This window comes from Hirundo rustica, chromosome 4, assembly GCF_015227805.2.
Source record: "Hirundo rustica isolate bHirRus1 chromosome 4, bHirRus1.pri.v3, whole genome shotgun sequence".
Classification (NCBI taxonomy): Eukaryota; Metazoa; Chordata; class Aves; order Passeriformes; family Hirundinidae; genus Hirundo; species Hirundo rustica.
The window spans coordinates 73,311,500-73,329,663 of NC_053453.1; the positions used below are offsets into that span (position 1 = coordinate 73,311,500).

Below are 18,164 nucleotides of genomic sequence, written 5' to 3' on the forward strand. Positions count from 1 at the left end.
GCCAGGCATTCCATGCCTGGAATGAGCCAATCCTTCTCTGTGGTTTTAGGGCCGTATTTCCCACCTGGCTGCCTCGATGGATTGTGAATCTGGTCTTGACCTTAGACAACAGAGGCACACGAAACGACACTCAGAGAAATAAGGACCATAAGATAAGCACACACTGCCTCCAGTTACAAAAAAAAATGTGGAGGTATTTCCTCCATTTATATTTTTATAACTTAATTTATGTATGTATACACGTATGCATAGACACACATGTACATATACATATATAAACACTAAATCAATCTTCACTTTCACGTCCATACCTATTAATTCCCTTCCCATTAAAAAAAAAGAAAAAAAAAAGCTTTTTTATGGTTTTAGTAATGTCTGTTGCTAGTTCAATAATTTCATTCAAGCTTGGCTATTTAATTAACATGAGTGTTTGATCTCCTGATTTTTTTCTCTTTTTTTGCCATTAACACAGCCCAAGCAAGAGAAGCTGAGGGACGGTTTCATTTGTGCTGCACACAGCTGGCTGCTATTAAAGCTAAACCAAGCGAGTGAAGCTTGTTTAATATCCAGTTAATTAGCAGCACTGTGAGATATTGACAAGATTTGCTGGGCTTGTTAGCTCCGTTTGCAGGCTTATTAGCAGAAGGCTTGTGGTGGTACAGGGTCAATCCATTAACACCAGCCTGGCTGGCAGGCTGTGTCCTGGGACATCACGGAAGCAGCTCCCTGTGCACCAACTTTTCTTTTTTTTTCCCCCAACGTCTTGGCTGTCAGCAAAGCTGAGCATGGGTGTAAAGGCTTTTTTTCTCCTGACCCACTGGAATGGGGCTGATGTCACGCTTGTAAAATGTCTGTGTTTGGGCTTGCCTTGAAAGAGGAGAGGTTTTTGCAGGGGTTGGTAACAGCAGAAGAGTAAACCTTGGGTCTGTCATTACCACTCATCTGATTATCAAAATAGGAATGGAAATGACCACACTGGTGCCACTCAGAGCCTTTTACTTCTATAAAAGCTAATCCTACAGGTTTTCTTTGTTCAAATACTTCTCTTCAGCTGATGGTGGCAGTGATGATTTAGAGTCCATATCAGTGCCTGCAATCCTTGCAGGTGACTTTCTAGACCAGCAAGGTGAATTTAGGAGGGGTTTTGTCATTTTTTTCCAACAGCACTGAACACTAAGTTACAGTATATGTTTGAGTTGGCTTGTCCTTGTCTCTTAACATAAGGAAATATTAATTAGAGGCACTGTATGCAGACAGTTGGTAAGCTTACTGCTGGATGTAAATATATGGAAGTGCTAATGAATTTATAGATTCAATTTCTACAGTTGTGTTATTTCAGGAAATAAGTCTGTAAGAGAAAGGCAAAAAAACCAATATCCTCCCAAAACACATCTATGCAACTTGGCTGACGTGCAAATACATCATTGCCTATTAAAAATAGCAGGTGACAGAACGCGTGCCTTCAGTCATCATTCAAGAAGTAAAACGCATCCCAGGAACAAAATACGAATTTAACAAGCCTAGTAGTTCTGTCCTAAAGAGGGACAGCAATAACATAAAGAATAAGCACTTTAAGATTACAGATAACATTTGCCAAAAGAGCAGAGATGGAGAACAACCGTAAGCTTTGCTTCAAACACTCACCAGTTATAGGGGAGCTTCCCATCTCTCTCCAAAGATGCAAAATTCACAAAGGTCCCAGCCCCGCACTCCCTGTTCCAGGAAGACCAGTAGGTAAAAAGTTACTGGTTTTGGATACACAACACTTGCAAAGAGCTTGATTTTACAGAGAACTCTTGGAATTGCAGGGAGATGCTGAACACTCACACCTGTGACCAGGTCTGAGACAATCTGTAATGAACATAACTAAAACCCCTTAACCTCACTGTCCAAAAATCAATAAATGTTCAACACCACCTGGGATCAAATTGCCTAAAAAAGCTTCAAAAGAATGAAATTCCCACACAGACTTTATCTTCTGTCCAGATTTGTGCTTTCCATAGCCTGGCACTAGCAATGGTTTCTGGCCTCTGTACACAAGTTAAATATTTACCTTTCTATACTAAATATTCACTGCTCCCACCCTAAGAAGTTGTTTAATTGTGTCATTTTTACAGGATAATTATAGGTAATTTTGAGTTACCAAAATAACCGCAGGGAAAAGAAAAAAAAATCGTGAATAACACTGTGTCTTTATCACAAGTACATTATTTTCAGCTATGAATTATAAACTAACTTGACTATTTTCCTGATTTAAGCAAATAATTGCTTGCGGCTTCTTACTGGATTTATTTTTTAAAATTCCTTCTGGGGTGTTTATCTTCCGTGGCTAGAAGCAGTGAGGAAGAGAAAAAGCTTTGGGATGGCTGCACAGTAATTAAATAGGAAAGGGAATTAATTTAGCTGGGATTTTCACGGAGCCAGTTACATGTAAAAGGAACAAACCACATAATGTTTCCTTAAAAAGATAACCTGAAAAAAATATGTGTGATGTGGTCATCTGTTGCATGGAATGCACGGACAAGACACAACACACAAAATGCAGCATCTGCTACGCTGCTAAATACAAGATTTTTTTTTAATGTAAGTTTGTTTTTACATGAAATAATTTCCTTCCTTGACACAGTAAATGAATATGAAGTGCATTACATAGATTAAAAAAGGACAAAGACTCTGTGACACCTTCCAAACCAGTAGGTAAACCAAATATCTCGGGTTTGGGGAAACTTGCACAGCTCACACAGGCCATAAGAACCCACATCAAAGTGAATTTTTGCATGATCACACAGAGAATGAAACTGAACTTCAATATCCACAAGGTGCAAATGATTGGTGAGGACTGGCAAACTGTGAGAGAGACACTCTCTAGAAAATGTTCTCTCTTTATGTGGAAAAATCTCCTGTTCCAAACCATGTCAAAGACTTGCAAAGAAGCTCGATGTCCTGCTCACACCAGTTTCCCTCAGACCCTAATTAACACTTGTGCTCCTGACACAACCCTTCTGTAAAAAGGGATTGCACTTATGGACTCGACCCTGCAAAGCTCAAAATGAGACAAAGGTCCAGGCTTGTCAGTGAGGTCGAGAGTGAAAGCAGAGAGGAGGAGAGGTGCTCAACAGCAGCAGAACAACTCTCTTGAAGACACCCAGCTCAGGAGCACCTCAAGTACCCACACACAAAAGCATTCTCAGCTGAAACTGCTGTCATGATGTGTCTGTGTGTGCCTGAATTTTATTTTTTTAATTATCACCGATCTGGACTTACCTGGCCATTTGTAGGTGTTTTCTCCTGAGTACAACGAGAGTGACCAGCAGCAGCCCAATCAGGAGGATACTGAGGATGGCCAACACGGAGATTACCACGACATTGGGGTTCATCTCCGTCACTGTACATACAGAAAATGGCTCTCACTTATTCAGTTCAGAAGCACTGACATTTTTTAAATTTTGTTTTGTTTTTCCCTGAGTGTTGATAACGCTGGTTTTTTTTTTTTTTTAAACTTATCTCAAAGAGCCTGCAGTGTTAGAGACAGAAAAATCTACCACAGGAGATAAAGGGAGAGTCTGAGTAGCTATTGCTCTTAGAAAATTTCTTGGGGGAAATGACTTTACTCTGGCATTTTTGTTAAACTTTAACATGTTCTGATTTATTATTTTTTTTTTCCTTTTTAGCTGACATTTATAACACAAGGGAGAACGGTGAAGGGAATACAAAACACAGATATTCATCATCATCTATGTCTCCAGAGCACGTTTCTACTCTGAAGTTGTTCCTCAACAATAATCAATAATTTTCTGACCCAGAAGCAAAATAATAAGCTGGGGTTTTGTAATATACTGGGCTGAAATTGCTTACTCTGGAAAATAACATGCCCAGGGATCTTCCTGTAGGAGCCTTTTGGCTGAAGATCCTGCAGAGGATCTTTCTTCTCTCCTACTTCTTTGCTGAATGCAGAAAAGCCTTAACAGCTTATGAATGTGATTTTCCTCTTGTTTGGGCTTGGCTGAGAAAACATTTTTCTCTATAAATATCGTCAAGCAGTACCCTGATGTGACGGTTTTGGCTTCTTTTTTTTCCTTGCTAAGGTTAGGATGAACAATACACGGGAAATGTAGGTCTTGAGTTTGGATTTGGATGTTTATTATTTCTTATCTATTTATAGGCTCACGAGCCGTGAGCTCTAACTAGCAAGTTAGAGAAACTAGGTAAAATGGAGTACTTCTTTATCTCTACCAGGTCTCTTTAAGGACAACCTGTCTAATTATGAAATGCCAGCTGAATTATTTTTATTTTAAACCTAATAACTAACTACCTGAAGTCTGCCATGCGGACTCTATTAACTAATTACAGAAAACTACCTAAACCTATGAAGAAGAAGGAAGAAGAAGGTGAAGAAGAAGGACTCAGACAACACCTAAGGCCTTCTATCTCGACTCACATGTATTATTATATACTAAAACCCCAAAATATATGTTTCCAGAATTCCTACACCCCAATGCTTAGTATTGACACCACAAACTACGTCCCTGATTTCTAAATCCCACAACAGAACTGAGCCCCTAGTTCACATTTTTCCAAGTCGAGTGGGAAGGGCCTTTTCTAAAGCCTTTCCAAAGCTGCTCTCCCCATCCCATCCACATCTGGCAGCCTTTTCACGACGCAAACAACCCCTGGGGCCAGCATTACAGAGTGCAGCTGTAGAAAGCAAAGGGGAAACTGCTGTGGCTGGATGAGGAAGAAGAAGAAAGCAGGGAAGTGCTGCTCACCCATGGTGGAGACCGCGATGAAAGTGGGGATGCTGGGGCTGTTGTGGCTGAAGGTGGTCACGCTGCAGTTGTAGGAGGTGGCAGGGGTCAGGCTGGAGATGGTCACGACGTGCGAGGAGACGGTGACAGGTTCCTGCAGATGTGGGGGGAAAAAAGCACACAGGGGTTTGTCTCCCCCCTAAATGCAAGAGCACAAATCGCTGTTCCGTGTTTCTGGCGCGCAAAGTCTGATCTGGTGGAAGAAATCAGCGCTTTGAAACGCAGGAAATGTAACCAGGGCCTGCCCTTGACAGCAGGCAGATTGTGTGGCAGAAGAGGGGAGAGGAACGGGGGTGAATGCAGCTGCAAGGACATCCCAGAGCCTTTAGGGAAGGGAAGGACACGTGCCCCAGAGTGGGTTGGTCAGGGACATTCTTGGTAGGGGAACGCACTGTGACCTCCAGGACATCCCAGAGGTGGGCACAGCTCGTGAGCTCTGGTTTCTAAGCCACACAGGTAGCAGGAAAACCAAGCTCTTTTTATTCAAAGAGCAGCCAAGGCAGTCTCGACCTCTGCCATGAATGAAATCACAATTCTGATTTCAATGCATGTCGTCTCTGCCTCCTCTGAGGCAGCTCCTCTGGGTGTGGAGACCCGTGAGCCCTTCTGAGTGGTCAAGGTGAAAAACAAAGCTAGAGCAATGTTTTTTTGGTAATAATTATGATCAAACACCCTACACTTCAGTTTTTCTGGCTGCCCGAAGCTCTACATAATGTATTTACACAATGTGTTAATTGCTGTGAGCCCTCTGAACACTTTTGTGGATTTTAAATGCTGATAGAGCAAGAGAAAACAAACACAGCAAGAACAACACATGCTCTCACTTCAAGAAAGAGATCCTTGAGGCCCTCGGTTTTCTGGATTGTCCAGGGGTAGGTTACAGCTGTAAAAAGATGATGAGCCAGTGGTTTAGAAGGGAAAGGAGGAGAAGTTTTATGAAGGAAGCCACTCCAGATGGGGAATGCAAGATGCTGTAAGAAGTCCCAAGCCCTGGATATTTGCAAGAAGCTGTTGTCAGTCATGGCCCAATTCTAAGCTCCTGTTGCAGAGCAGTTCTGAGGTGCATCATGCAGAAATCACATGCACATGAGTGGAAGGGAGGAGACTTTTGTTGCCTGAGCTGAAATGAGGAGCCAAACTTAGGCAATTGGACTTGGTTGGGTGTTTGTATTTTCCCCTCTGGGAGATTTAGACTAGCCAACTCAAATCCAAGATGTTCAAAATCGGAAAGCTGTTGCTTTTCATTTCACTGACTTGAAGATGCAGGGAAGGGACAAAAATGTTCATATAATTAGCATGGAAAATCACCAAGAAACTTCACCAGTCTACTTGGAAAGCATCCCTTTCTGCAGCTCAGAAAGGAGCCCTTCCCAGTTTTTCATGGAGACAGAAAAGAGAGTGATGAATCTAAAGAGGAGTGAGCTGACAATCTCTGTGCATTATCCAGTGCCAGATGTTCCCCTCAACAAACGAGACGCCCACTGAAGCATCTGCCAAATGAAGCGGTCTTTTCCTGATCTCCTCAAAACAGATCTGCTCTGAACTCGAGTTGCAAATCCTCTGGTACTTTCCTTGCCCGATCTCATCACTATTTTGAATCTCCGGTAAGTGATGATAATGATTTCACGACCTTTGCCATTCAGCGTGAAAAAGCAGGAATGTGGAATCTAAAAAGATTCCACAAGATTAAAGATCCAAAAGATTAAAGGGCATTTAAGCTATTTTTTTTTTTCCTTTGTTCATTGTCTGTCTCAATTTAAAAAGAATATGAAATAATTCAGACTGATCTTCCATAGGATTAAAGAGTGTGCAAGTCTTTTGTGGTAATCAGTGGTTTAGGTAGGTGATTTTTCACTTCTTTCTGAATGATTCCCCATTAGGTGTCACGGTGCCCATGAAGGAATAATGATTTGTGGCATGTAATCAGAGTGATTCATTATACCATCAGCTAAAGCCCAAAGTAAACCTCACATGTTGCACTGCATTGAATGCCAAGGAATTAAAACCACTGTTCTCTGTTTTTCACTCAACAGCATTACCCGTTTAAATACTACATATTTAAATTGGCTGCTGAGCACGGGTACCCGGACAGAAAGAAAAGGAGGTTCATATGTGAGGCTCAGGAGGTGGGTCTTGAAGCAAATACCCTGAGATAAAATGCATGAGGAGCAGCCACATTCACATAAAGTTACTCTCTGAATAGCAAGGAAGCTCCTACTCAACTTCAGTCAACACATCTCAAAACCGGGAGTAAAGAATTCCAGAAATAATTAGATACGGCATCAGAAGTCTCATGGCATCTAAATATCTCTATTTTCCCCATTCCTTATGAAGCTACCTGACCATTTTCTCCTTCTTGCACATTGGCATTCCCTGAGTTTTGTGTCCCGTTAAGTTTTGCACAGTGTACCGGAGCCATTTACACGTGCAGCCAATTCCACTGACGCTGCTGGATGCACATCGTTTCCCTCCAACCAGTTCTATAATCTCATCAATAAGACAGAGGTCAACCTTAAAAATGAAAATATTTTAGGATTTGAAGTGTAGCTTTAGTAGTTTAGCTTTTAAAAGTTTAATTCTGGGATGAAGAGTGGACACCAAAGAAGAGACACATACCTGGACTTTTGTTTCTTGGCCAGACCCAGCCTGCTGGCAGTAGACTTCAAAGAAATCAGCTACTCCTTCCTCCACCCACAGCAGAGTCACGGAGGTCTGAGTCTTGTTGACAGCAAACAGTGATTTTGGAGGGGCTGGTTCTGGTGTAAGAGAAAAATCTCCTTTCATTAAGCTTATCTTTAAGTTTCCAGACAACTGAGAAAAATGAAAAAAATCGAAAGCAATGCCCGATGCCCTTCTATCTTTCATTTCCTTCAGATAAAGTCTACCAGTGTAAATCCTCTCATGATGACAAACTGCCACTGTAAAATGGGAAGATGATGAAGTGTGTTGGTTTTTCTTCTCTATTTCAACCGTTCTATATTTGGACAGATGGATAATTACTTCACTTCCCTTCTCAGCAGAGCCCTCGTTTGAGGACGATCAGTGGATTCTATTAATAGGGCAAAGTTAGCAAGAACTCTTTCAGAAAAGATCACTGTCCACCTGTTAGCAACACATCTGGCCTGAGAAGGCTTTTCTTCACAGGGCCGGCCCAGGAGACTATAAAGAAGCAGCTTCCCAAAAGCAAGGGCTGCCTCGGTTGCTTTAATTGCAGCAGAGGAAATTATTTAGCCAATTACAAGTAAAAAAAAAAAAAAAAAAAAAAAAAGAACAAAAAATAAACAAAAACTGTAGGGTTTTGTTTGTTTGTTTGTTATTTTGTTTTTCCCTCTCTGGTAACATTTACTGGATCTGTGTTGACTTCCATGAGTTGTAGGAACGCAGAGATCTCCAACTCCAGATCTCCAGAGGTCCTCAATTAATAATTTTGATTTTCATTGCTTTTGTGCTGGATGAAGTGACAATAGGCAAACAAAAACAAGAGTCTGTCGAGCAGGGTACAACCCCATGACAAGAGTGATAGATGGAGGGTCTCCTGGGAGTGATGGCATCAGAAATGTTGTGAAACATGGATGGTGCACCCAGCACCCCTGTCCCCATGTCCAGTGGCCTTGGCTGCTGCCTCCAGGGCCATCTCCCTGCCCCTGAACCCCTGTGGAGGTCACCCCTCACTGTAACCACACCTAGAGCAACCTGGGGAATGGAAAGCACAGAACAGTGGGGAAAATCTGGAGGAAAAAAGGAGAGGAGCAAACAGTCTAAGCATAGTGATAATATGAGAGATATTTTTTCTCTTCAGTATCATTTAAACACCAATGTTTAATGCTGATTTTCATCCCGATGCCTCCACATGATGGGTACTGGCAATCCCTAGATTTCCTCACCTCAGGCCTCCTGGGCTCTTCTGCTTTGCCTTCATAGACTGTAAAATTTGGGTTGTACATTTCTGAGTTGTTCTGCACAGTTTTCAGATCTCCTGTTCTGTGGATGTTTAATTAAAGCTCAAACAATGACCCGATTTCGGGATTCTGATGCGCTGCATTACAATGGCTGATGCACAAGAACATTCTGGGTTGATTTTTTTATTTTTCCCTTTCACAAATAATTTGTTATCCTCACTGCCACAGAAGCCTTGGCACAAGAGACTTGCTCAAGTAGTAATAGACATTTTGGAGATGCATCTGATCCTGAAACAATCAGATCTGTGTTCTGGCCTTGGAGTCTGCCCAAGCCATATTGGCATTATGGAAGGAGTTGGGCAGGGACTGAGGCACACTCACGTGTGTCACAGGGCTTGCAGTGCACACGTCGTCCCAGTGCTACACAAGAAAGTGTCCGTCTCCCATAGTTACACACTTATATCTGCTCCTGGACTCAGAAACACCTTCCATCCCTCACCCCAGGTTAAAAAAACTGGCCTCAATTAAAATACGAGCTTTGCATTTGGGCAGCGTCCCAAGCAAATCCTCCTTTTGCTTCAAGCAAATGGCTTGATTTTTCTGCAGGTGGAATGTTGCCAGGATGAAGCAAACATCGTGGAGGGAAGAACATTTGGCAGGAATGCTTAAGTGACTGCCAAGTGCTGAGTCGTCTATCACTGGGAGTCAGTTTCCACTACTGCTAATTACAACTCCCATTGCTCCCCTCAGAAACAGAGAGAGGGAAAACCTCTGGCAAAATAGCCCCACTTTTGTCTATTCAAAGTTCAAACATCATAAAGGGAAAAAAAAAAATTAAAAATCAAACTCAATCCAACACCCAAAAGTCTAGAAGGGATTAACTGAAATGGAATTAATTCCATCTTCTCTTTGCTGCCACTGAAGCGCAAAATACCCATCCGAGTTCAAGAAGACTGCCCATCCATAAGGAAAGAACAGGAAGATACAACCCTGCTGCAGGAATAAGGCTTGTGGATCCGCCTGAAAGACAAAGCTAGCTGGTGTTTTGAAACACCACCCTAAAATATCTGGACAACGCTGGCAGGGGGCAATACTCACCCCCAGACAGTCACCCACTGGGTGACAGAACAGATACACACACGTAACTGCACAGCCTGGGGAAAACACTGGGTGTGGTTTGCACAGGGAAAAGAAAACTCATGGAATTTGTCTGTGTTTTTCAAATATTGCCTTTGGTAAAAAGACCGGCGAGAATTTCAGATTTCTGCGTCAGTACTGTTTGCCTCAGCGCTGTGAGTAAGAGTTCTGAGAAACATAAATGGGCAGTGGTTGCCTCGAGACCTCTAATCCAATTAGAAATTACAGAGTCCTTTAAATTCACTTCTCTCACGGTGACTCACAAAGGGATTATTATTCATGTAGAGAGGATAATCCACTCTGAAATTACAAACTCTTCTTTACCCACCTCAGTGGAGCTAACACCTGTAAAAGCAGTTTGGTGTGCTTGGAAATTTCAGTGGTTTAGGTACCTAGGGCTCAACAACTCCACATACATTCAAAAGAGAACTAACATTTCTTAAGGTACAATGGGGTGCAGCGTCCAGTCTTCCTCCCAGGTAAAGAAAGATATTAGATAGAAAGTTGTATTTGAAACTCTGACATTAAGGATCAAGCTCTCGAGTTTTCTTTTGTTTCTATGAGTGTATTATACATATTTCTCTTAAAATGAAGCTGGGTTCCACATTCACTGACTATTTTTATAAGGAGTGCTATCATTGATTCGTATTTAAGGGTAAGTTTTTGGTGTTGAAAGACTGCAGATGTCCAGGGAGAGAGGAGGGGACACAGGAAAGCAGACCAAGTGGCAGAGAGATGTAGAAATAGGCTTGTCAGAAAGGTAGAAAGGAAGGTTCTGCTTCTTAGTGAAAATTCATCTGTGAAGCCTGAGTTGCCTTTCTCAAAACCTACATGTGTTCAAGGCCTTAGGCAAGCAACTATGAAGTTAACTTGTTCTCTCAGCAAGGCACTAAGTGATTTCCACTCTCCTACTTCCACTTACAGTCAAATTTTGCCACTCTTGCTCCTCTTGAGCAAAACCATTTTAGGAGAGTAGCTTCACACACGCAGGCACGAGACAATCTTCACAGCAAGGTGAGGTGGAAATTGCAGAAATGGGCTCACAGGTACACGACTGAAATAAGGAAGCTGCATCTGCTGACAGAGTTACTCCACAGCCAAATGAGTGGGGGCGAGTTAACAATTTACAAACAAGCATCTCTTACCCAATTTCACAAGCTGGGGCACGGAAGTATTGCTGCCTCTTTCGGTACAAGCAGTCACTGAAAGGTTGTAAATGTCCCCTGGAGGCAGGCTCAGCGCTGCAGTCATCACATTGCGCGTCACCTGGACAGCGGAGAGACGCCAGCGTAAACGTGACACAAACCACACAGCTGCCTGCTAAAATTAACCTGGTCAACTCAAAACACGGCAGAGAAAGTTCCTGTGCATCACAGCAGATGTCTCCTGCGTGCTCCAGGCTCGTGACATCAGCCAGTTCCCACTGAAACCAACCACGAAACCAGAAGAGCACAATGCAAAATTGAAATTTTAGGCTGCACTTTCAGTGTGACCAGTGAGAATTTAAGGAAAAAAAGAAATTCTCCCTCACACCACTGTGAGCATCTAGATTTCTCAAGGCGTGCAAAATGCCAAAGGAGCCACGGACTTGAGTTTATTGCAGTTTTAGAGGGATTTCAGTCAGGTCAGACACCTCAAAGAAGAGCACACAAGCCTTTGTATATCCTACAGACCTGAAAATGAAATCCATCTGGGCAAGTCTAACACCTCTTGGAGACCTGTTGACTTGACAATAGACCTCAGGGTCTGACTTCAACCATCTGCAAGTTCCAAACCAGATCCAAAACTGAGCTGAGTCTCAAAAGACTGAGAATAACTTATTTTAGGGCAATGTTCCCATTTCTCCAGAGTCATGGAGAAGGATGCAGAACCCAGAACACACTTTCTTCAGGGCATTTCTGGACTATCTATAAAGGGCCCATTCAGGAATTTCATGCTGGTTTTCATTGTCACTTAATTCTCAGGCTGAACCTCTCAGATGCAAGAGAAATTGACTGTTCTGAATAAAGACCAATAGGGCTTTGCACATAATTTTCATCACTTCTCCAAGAACTGACCAACTTCTGTGGAGTCTTGGGAAATACACAGGGAGCAGGAAGGAAAAGGGAACATCATCTGACAGCGTTACCTCTTCATTTCAATGATGCCACAAGAAAAACAATCATTTAACAATCATAATAAAATGATATTATGATATTGCAGTGTAGTATGTGTTTTAAAGGAAACAGTTTCTGAGAGTTAGTGACTAACAGAGCTTGGGAGAACAGGTCTGATATCTGCATGCATGTATCTATATTAATCCATTTGATCAGAACCATAAAAGTTAGCTATGAATAGGTAGGTTTTTGCAGGATTTTCCTAAAGAATAACCTCTGGGTTCCCTTGTCTTACAAGGAATATAAATACAAACATTTGTAAAGACATCCCCAAAGCTTTCAAGTTTTATTTACAGATATACTATACTGTAGATGCCTTCAACTTTTAATCTTTCATTTAATCTAAAATTATGTACTCAATTTTTGGGTTTATTTTATTTGTATTTTAATATTAAATATTTATATTTATTTCATCTACAATTTTCATATTCAGTGAAGTTGGATGATAGAGAAATCAGATTTTTCCTGAAAGAATAATAAGTTTACAGAAAACATGATTTTTTGAAGGAAAAGAAGAGAGGGATATAATTGTGAATTTTTTTTTTTTTTTTTAATTCAATTGATAGAATATTTTACTTGTAGGACAAAAATTAAAATCTAGGGGGTTTTTTGTTTGAAGTAAGGATCCAAATCCTGAAACTTCCTGCTGCTCAGAAAGGTTATCAGTTCTCCTAATCATATAATTAGATTCATGCTGCAACAAGTTCTAGATGGGTGCACTCTTGCAGCCACAAGGAATCTAATGGAAGCCAGGATGTTCCATACAAATCCAAATGAAATTTGGTGATCAATTTGCACTTCTGCCGAAAATGCACTTCCAATTTTCCGGATGTTCAAGAGAATGTGCCAAGAGCACACCTTAGCACCTAGCAAGTTTTCTAAGTGCACATATTCCAGGAGAAATCCTCAGCCCATCAATTGGTGGAACTCGTATTCAAACATAAAATGAAGAACACAGAATTTATGAGGATAAAGTCAGAAAATGGGAAGCCACAGTACTTGAACGAGCTAAAAAACCTCAGCCAGTAGTTTACTCTGTTTATTAATAAACAAATATGGAAAATACCATAGCTGTATGCAAAAGCACTCTTTATGTTTTACTGTCTGAAGCTGAGAAGTTTTTAAACTCTTTTTTAAAACAGATAAATTATCAACAGCTTCACTGCATCACTACAGAAGCACTCTGTCCACTGGCTGTTTTGAGAGCTCAAGTCTCTGGAAGTGCATGCTAGCGCTGGGAAATAACTTCTACTGTCCTTTACCAAACTTGCTGGAACTTAGTAATACAGAGTCATCAGAGTTGTCAAAGCTTTTCTGAGTTATCAAAAAAAGAAAAAAAGCCCAAAGAAATTAACACCACCCACCTTCCACACTGATACTTACGCTCTTCTTGATTTTTTTCTTTCCTTCTGCAACAACCATCCAGTGCAGCATCCTGGAATGAGAAAGGTCGGGACCGTCTCCTCCATAGGTCCAGGTGACGTACAGAAGGTGGTTGTAATATTCTACAGAGGTAATTTTGGGTGCCACTGGTGCTGAGGGAAGAAGGCAAGTGTGTTACAGACAGGGTCTGACACGGCTCATAAGCAGATCCAACGATAAACTTCTGCCAAAGGGTGTTGTCATGAAAAGAATTATCACAAAGCTAGCAGGAAAGGATCATTAAAAGCTACTGCATTTGAGCACTAGCTGAAAGATATGATAGCCATCTTTTAACCTGGGAGATAATCAGAGCAAAAATACACTTATTTTTGCAATCTTTCAGTTTAAAAAAAAAAATAAAAAATCAGCAGATAAAAATAATTTTTTGAGTCACATTTGTAAGTCGAATTCAAATTCAAGTTAAGAGCCTCAGATGTTGTTTCAGTGTGTTAATGAACTGAAAAGAAATAAGAAATTGTCACATTGATAGGTTTTCCATAAGGAAGAAAATTATCTTTTCACCGAGCTTGCATCCTTCTATAGGAGGAAAAGTCCAAACCCTGCAGATTTCCAAAGAACAACTTTTGCACCAGAAAGTTATGACCACCTTTGTTCCCAGGGTGGAAGGGAGGAAAAAGGGGAAAAGTGCCCCATCACAACCCATTCATCCTGTCAGGAGGGGTTTGGTTTTGTTCTGGAGCAACTCCTTGGCTCTCTCTGCAGCCCACATAACAGAGTCACTCCTGCTGGAAAAGACCTTTAATCCCGAGACCAATCGCTAACCCACCACCAAACCACGTCCCTCAGCGCCACATCCTCGTGTCTTTCAAACACCCCCAGGGACTGGGGCTCAGCCACCTTCCCTAGCTGGCTGTCTCATCAGCTGTGACCTGCAGAAAGACTCCAGCATGACTCGTCTCCTGCTAAAACTGGTGTTTAAGGTGAGGATTCCCTCTCCATTCACTGCAGAGGGAGCATGGCTGGCCAGCTCGCCCTGAGTGCCAAATCCAAAGGTGAGGATTCCCTCTGGGAGGTGCCTCTCCATTCACTGCAGAGGGAGCATGGCTGGCCAGCTCGCCCTGAGTGCCAAATCCAAAGGTGAGGATTCCCTCTGGGAGGTGCCTCTCCCTTCACTGCAGAGGGAGCATGGCTGGCCAGCTCGCCCTGAGTGCCAAATCCAAAGGTGAGGATTCCCTCTCCATTCACTGCAGAGGGAGCATGGCTGGCCAGCTCGCCCTGAGTGCCAAATCCAAAGGTGCAGGACCCCGGAGAAGAGTTACATTAACAGTGAGTGGAGACCCAAAAGTGGAAAATCGGCCATCATTGAAGACCTCAACGCCTTCCCCAGGAGATATATGAGTAGGATAACCTGGATACAAGAGGGGAAGGTGTGACTCTCTGTGCTTGGCCGATTCTTGGGGAGCACAGGAGGGAAGATGCTGTGACCTGCCCCGTCCTCCTGTGCACAAGCCCTGTTGTGTTTGTGCGAGGCAGGTGAGAGGAGCAGAGCCCTGGGTGCCAGGGAATGAAGGATGCAACGCCTCGGAGCTCAGGTCTCCTGGAAGGGACCACAAGATGTCACTGCTGCTTTCACGGAGGCTCCTTCGACTTTGGCATTGTTGGGGAAGAGATTTACTGAGGAAGGCAGCAAAATGCAACGCGCAGACAATTCAGAGCCATTTAGAAATGTTTAGTGAGGCTATTCTCCCAAATTAATCTTGAAAATGTCCTTTTAGGTCGCTGAGGGGGAAGCAACCTGATTAAGTAAAAAATCCTTAAAGGGGTGTTTGTTTTAATTTTTAAAGTTCCCAGCCCATCCCTGCACATAGATTGTGCACTCCTCGCAGTTTAGGGCCATGAGTGACAAGAATCTCATCCACAAATAATGATTTCTCTCCGCACCTCATTGTTGATGCTATGCTCTCATGACAGTGAACATCCAGGATCCGACAAATGAGTCCAGGGCCGGTGTGAGCCACTCCTCTAGCACAAGGTTCTGGGGAGCACGGGGAGGCTGTGGGGTGTCACACCCTGCTGCTGACCCGGTCTGAAGCACCCAGGGGACCAACACGTGTCCTGGTGTCCATCAGCACCAAGAGCCTGTCCTCCTCACTCTTTTTTCTTCCCCGGAGAGAAAAGCATCCTCATCGTAAAAAAGCAAATGCTGTCGCTCCAAAGAGCCTCCGCTGGCGGTTGTTTCAAATCCAGCTGCTTACAGCAGGTGGCATTAAAAGCTCATCGGTCACCACAGCAACCCTGCCAGCGCCACGATCTCTCTCCCTGAGAAACAACGGCGTGCAGCTGCTGCTGCAGGAGCTGGGAGAGCAAACGCTGCTCCTGAGAAGTCTCTGGGATCCCCCAAAGCTCCCCCATGCTGCTGGGGACATCTCCCCAGTTGCTGTGGGAGAGAGCTACATCTGATCACCCCAGGTCCTGCAGTTCAGTTCGGCCCCACAGCCTCCACAGGAGCAGTGGGATCCTGTGTTAGGAGATGTCTGCTCTGAGCCCTCTGCAAGCTGCATCCTCACACTCCCAGCTGGTCCCTCCACTCTGGTTTTGGAAGTCGAGCTTATGCTCCAGGTGTGGAGCTTGGCTCTCCATGTACACAGAAGAACGGGCAGATGGTGTACTGTCAAAGCCTACAAAATCTCCACTCCAGCATTTTTAAAATTTAGGCCTTTTTTGTTTGCTTGTTTTAATTCCTGACAACCTTTGCAGGGGAGGTGGCATTGTTCAAAACGATGCAGAAAGGGTCCAAGTGCCCCCTAAAACCATCTGCTCCCTCTCTGGGAGAAAAGAGGTTGAGAAAGAACTCTCAGCCCCCTGGCAACTGAAAGCCGTGAAAAGGCAGCACCTAACTGGGGACAAACAATCTCAAACCTGCAGCCAGGACGAACTGGCAAGCCCCCCAAGCTGGCCTGACTGCAGCTCCCGGGCAGAGCTGAAGAGCTGGCGAGTAATGAGGCAATCAGAGGGCAGGAGCGCATGGAACGCTCACACTCAGCGCTGACCGGCTACGGGTGAGCGCTTGGCAATCTGACCAAATCAGCTTTCTTTGTTAGGAACTCTTCACTTAAAATCGCTGGCGTGATTTCAACACCTCATTGCTATTCAACATTTTCATCAACACCCTGGAAGTAAAAGCAGCGTTGATGAACCGGTGGCAGAGGAGGGCAGGATTTGGACAGGGCTGAGCTGTGAAATATTTCCCTCTGTGCTGGGCCTGCTCAAACAAAGTGTATTTCAAAGTGCCAGGTGTGAAGTCGAGTCTGTTGGAAAATAGCATGTGTTTTAACAACATGTAACAACAAATGATAAATTCTGTAAGGAGCCGTAAAATAGAAGTGAATCAGCACAGACCTGCGGCGTGATGATGCAGGAAATGCAATCATCTAGATGGAATGCAATCATCTAGATGCACACACAGGTGAGTTTTGAATAGGGTGCTGATTGTGCCTCTATAGGAGCATTCAGCAGGCTGGTATCACATTTTCGTGTTTTATGTACTTTAGTAAAGACAGTAAAAATTAAGAGAGGCAGAGTGACGGAAAAAAAACCAAAAAACTAGCATGGGAAAACACCTAAAAGTGAGAGCACCTGGAGAGTTCAAAGGAAGAAATTTATTTACAGAAAAAAAAAAAAAAAAACCAAACTAAATTCTGTATAGAGACAAAAAAACCAAAAAAAAAACCCCAAAAAAACAAAACAAAACAAAAAAAACCCAAAACAAAACAAAACAAAACAAAAAAACCCCCCACACCTTTGTGTCTCTTCAATCAGTAAGATAAAAGTGCAGCAAACATTTTGGGCTGGATATTAAAACCGGATAAATTCAGATCAGAAACACAGGGTATATAAACCCTTGATAGTAAGAGAAATTAACCATTGATACAAACGTTGTGTTTTGCCAACCACAAATGGGTGATGTTTAGAGGTTCATCCATTTCTGATTTTGTCTGCATCTGCCAGTTAAGTTGATTCATTTTTCATTTAAGAGCAGTAGCAGTCTTTCCTGTCATCATCCAGAGATCTAGATTGGTATTAATGACAATTTGTATTTTGCAAGACCCTTAATCTCCCTCATTTCTGCTGCAGGTTTCCCGAGCTACAGTACTGAAGTGAGTATCCCACTGGAACATTTCCACTCTAAAATGCTGGACCTGGTACCCAAATCGGTTGGAAAAGCCATTTTTCCCCTCATACAGCAACCAACCAGCTGGAAAATTGCTTCCTTACAGTACTACAGAAAAGCTGATTGATGCCAAAGGACAACGAATATCCCTGGAGACTCTCCACAAGGCCACGGTTCTGACACACTGGAGAAGTGTCAGAATTTGTCAGCAGAGCAGCCTGGGATCAGGTATCTCAGCACGGGAGGGCTGCTGGTGACTTCAGTGGAGCTACAACTTTAACTGCTGATGACTTTTGTGTCGTGGCTCTCTGTAAAAATCATCACTGCGAGCAGGTCTTACTCAGTGACTTTGTCAGGTACACTCTGGGACTCTCACCAAACAGAAAATCCGGGGTTAGGCTAGTGCCTGCTTTGGAGTGAGTGGCTGGGACATTATACCCTGCTTTCCCTTGTAATTCGATTCCTACGGATGGCAAAGAAGAGCAAGTCATACTTCACTGCGTCCCAGAGTAAAACTGAATTATTTACTGCTTCCAATCACCTGAGCTTCAGCAAGGTGGATTAAACAGTGCCATTTAAAAGCAAAATGATTCAAAGGAAAACTCTGACTTTA

General features: G+C 43.0%; 1 protein-coding gene across 4 annotated transcripts in view; it reads right to left on the reverse strand.

Moving 5' to 3' along the window:
• Positions 1–18,164, reverse strand: part of PTPRO (protein tyrosine phosphatase receptor type O) — a 168,981-nt gene that overhangs the window by 19,710 nt on the left and 131,107 nt on the right. For all 4 annotated transcript variants that reach the window (XM_040063317.2, XM_058420384.1, XM_040063318.2 and 1 more), the window contains 6 exons: positions 13,381–13,532; positions 10,987–11,107; positions 7,422–7,561; positions 4,767–4,899; positions 3,265–3,385; positions 1,645–1,713 (listed from right to left, as the gene is read on the reverse strand). In XM_040063317.2, coding sequence (XP_039919251.1) covers positions 1,645–1,713; positions 3,265–3,385; positions 4,767–4,899; positions 7,422–7,561; positions 10,987–11,107; positions 13,381–13,532 — 736 coding nt within the window. The remainder of the gene's footprint in view (positions 1–1,644; positions 1,714–3,264; positions 3,386–4,766; positions 4,900–7,421; positions 7,562–10,986; positions 11,108–13,380; positions 13,533–18,164) is intronic.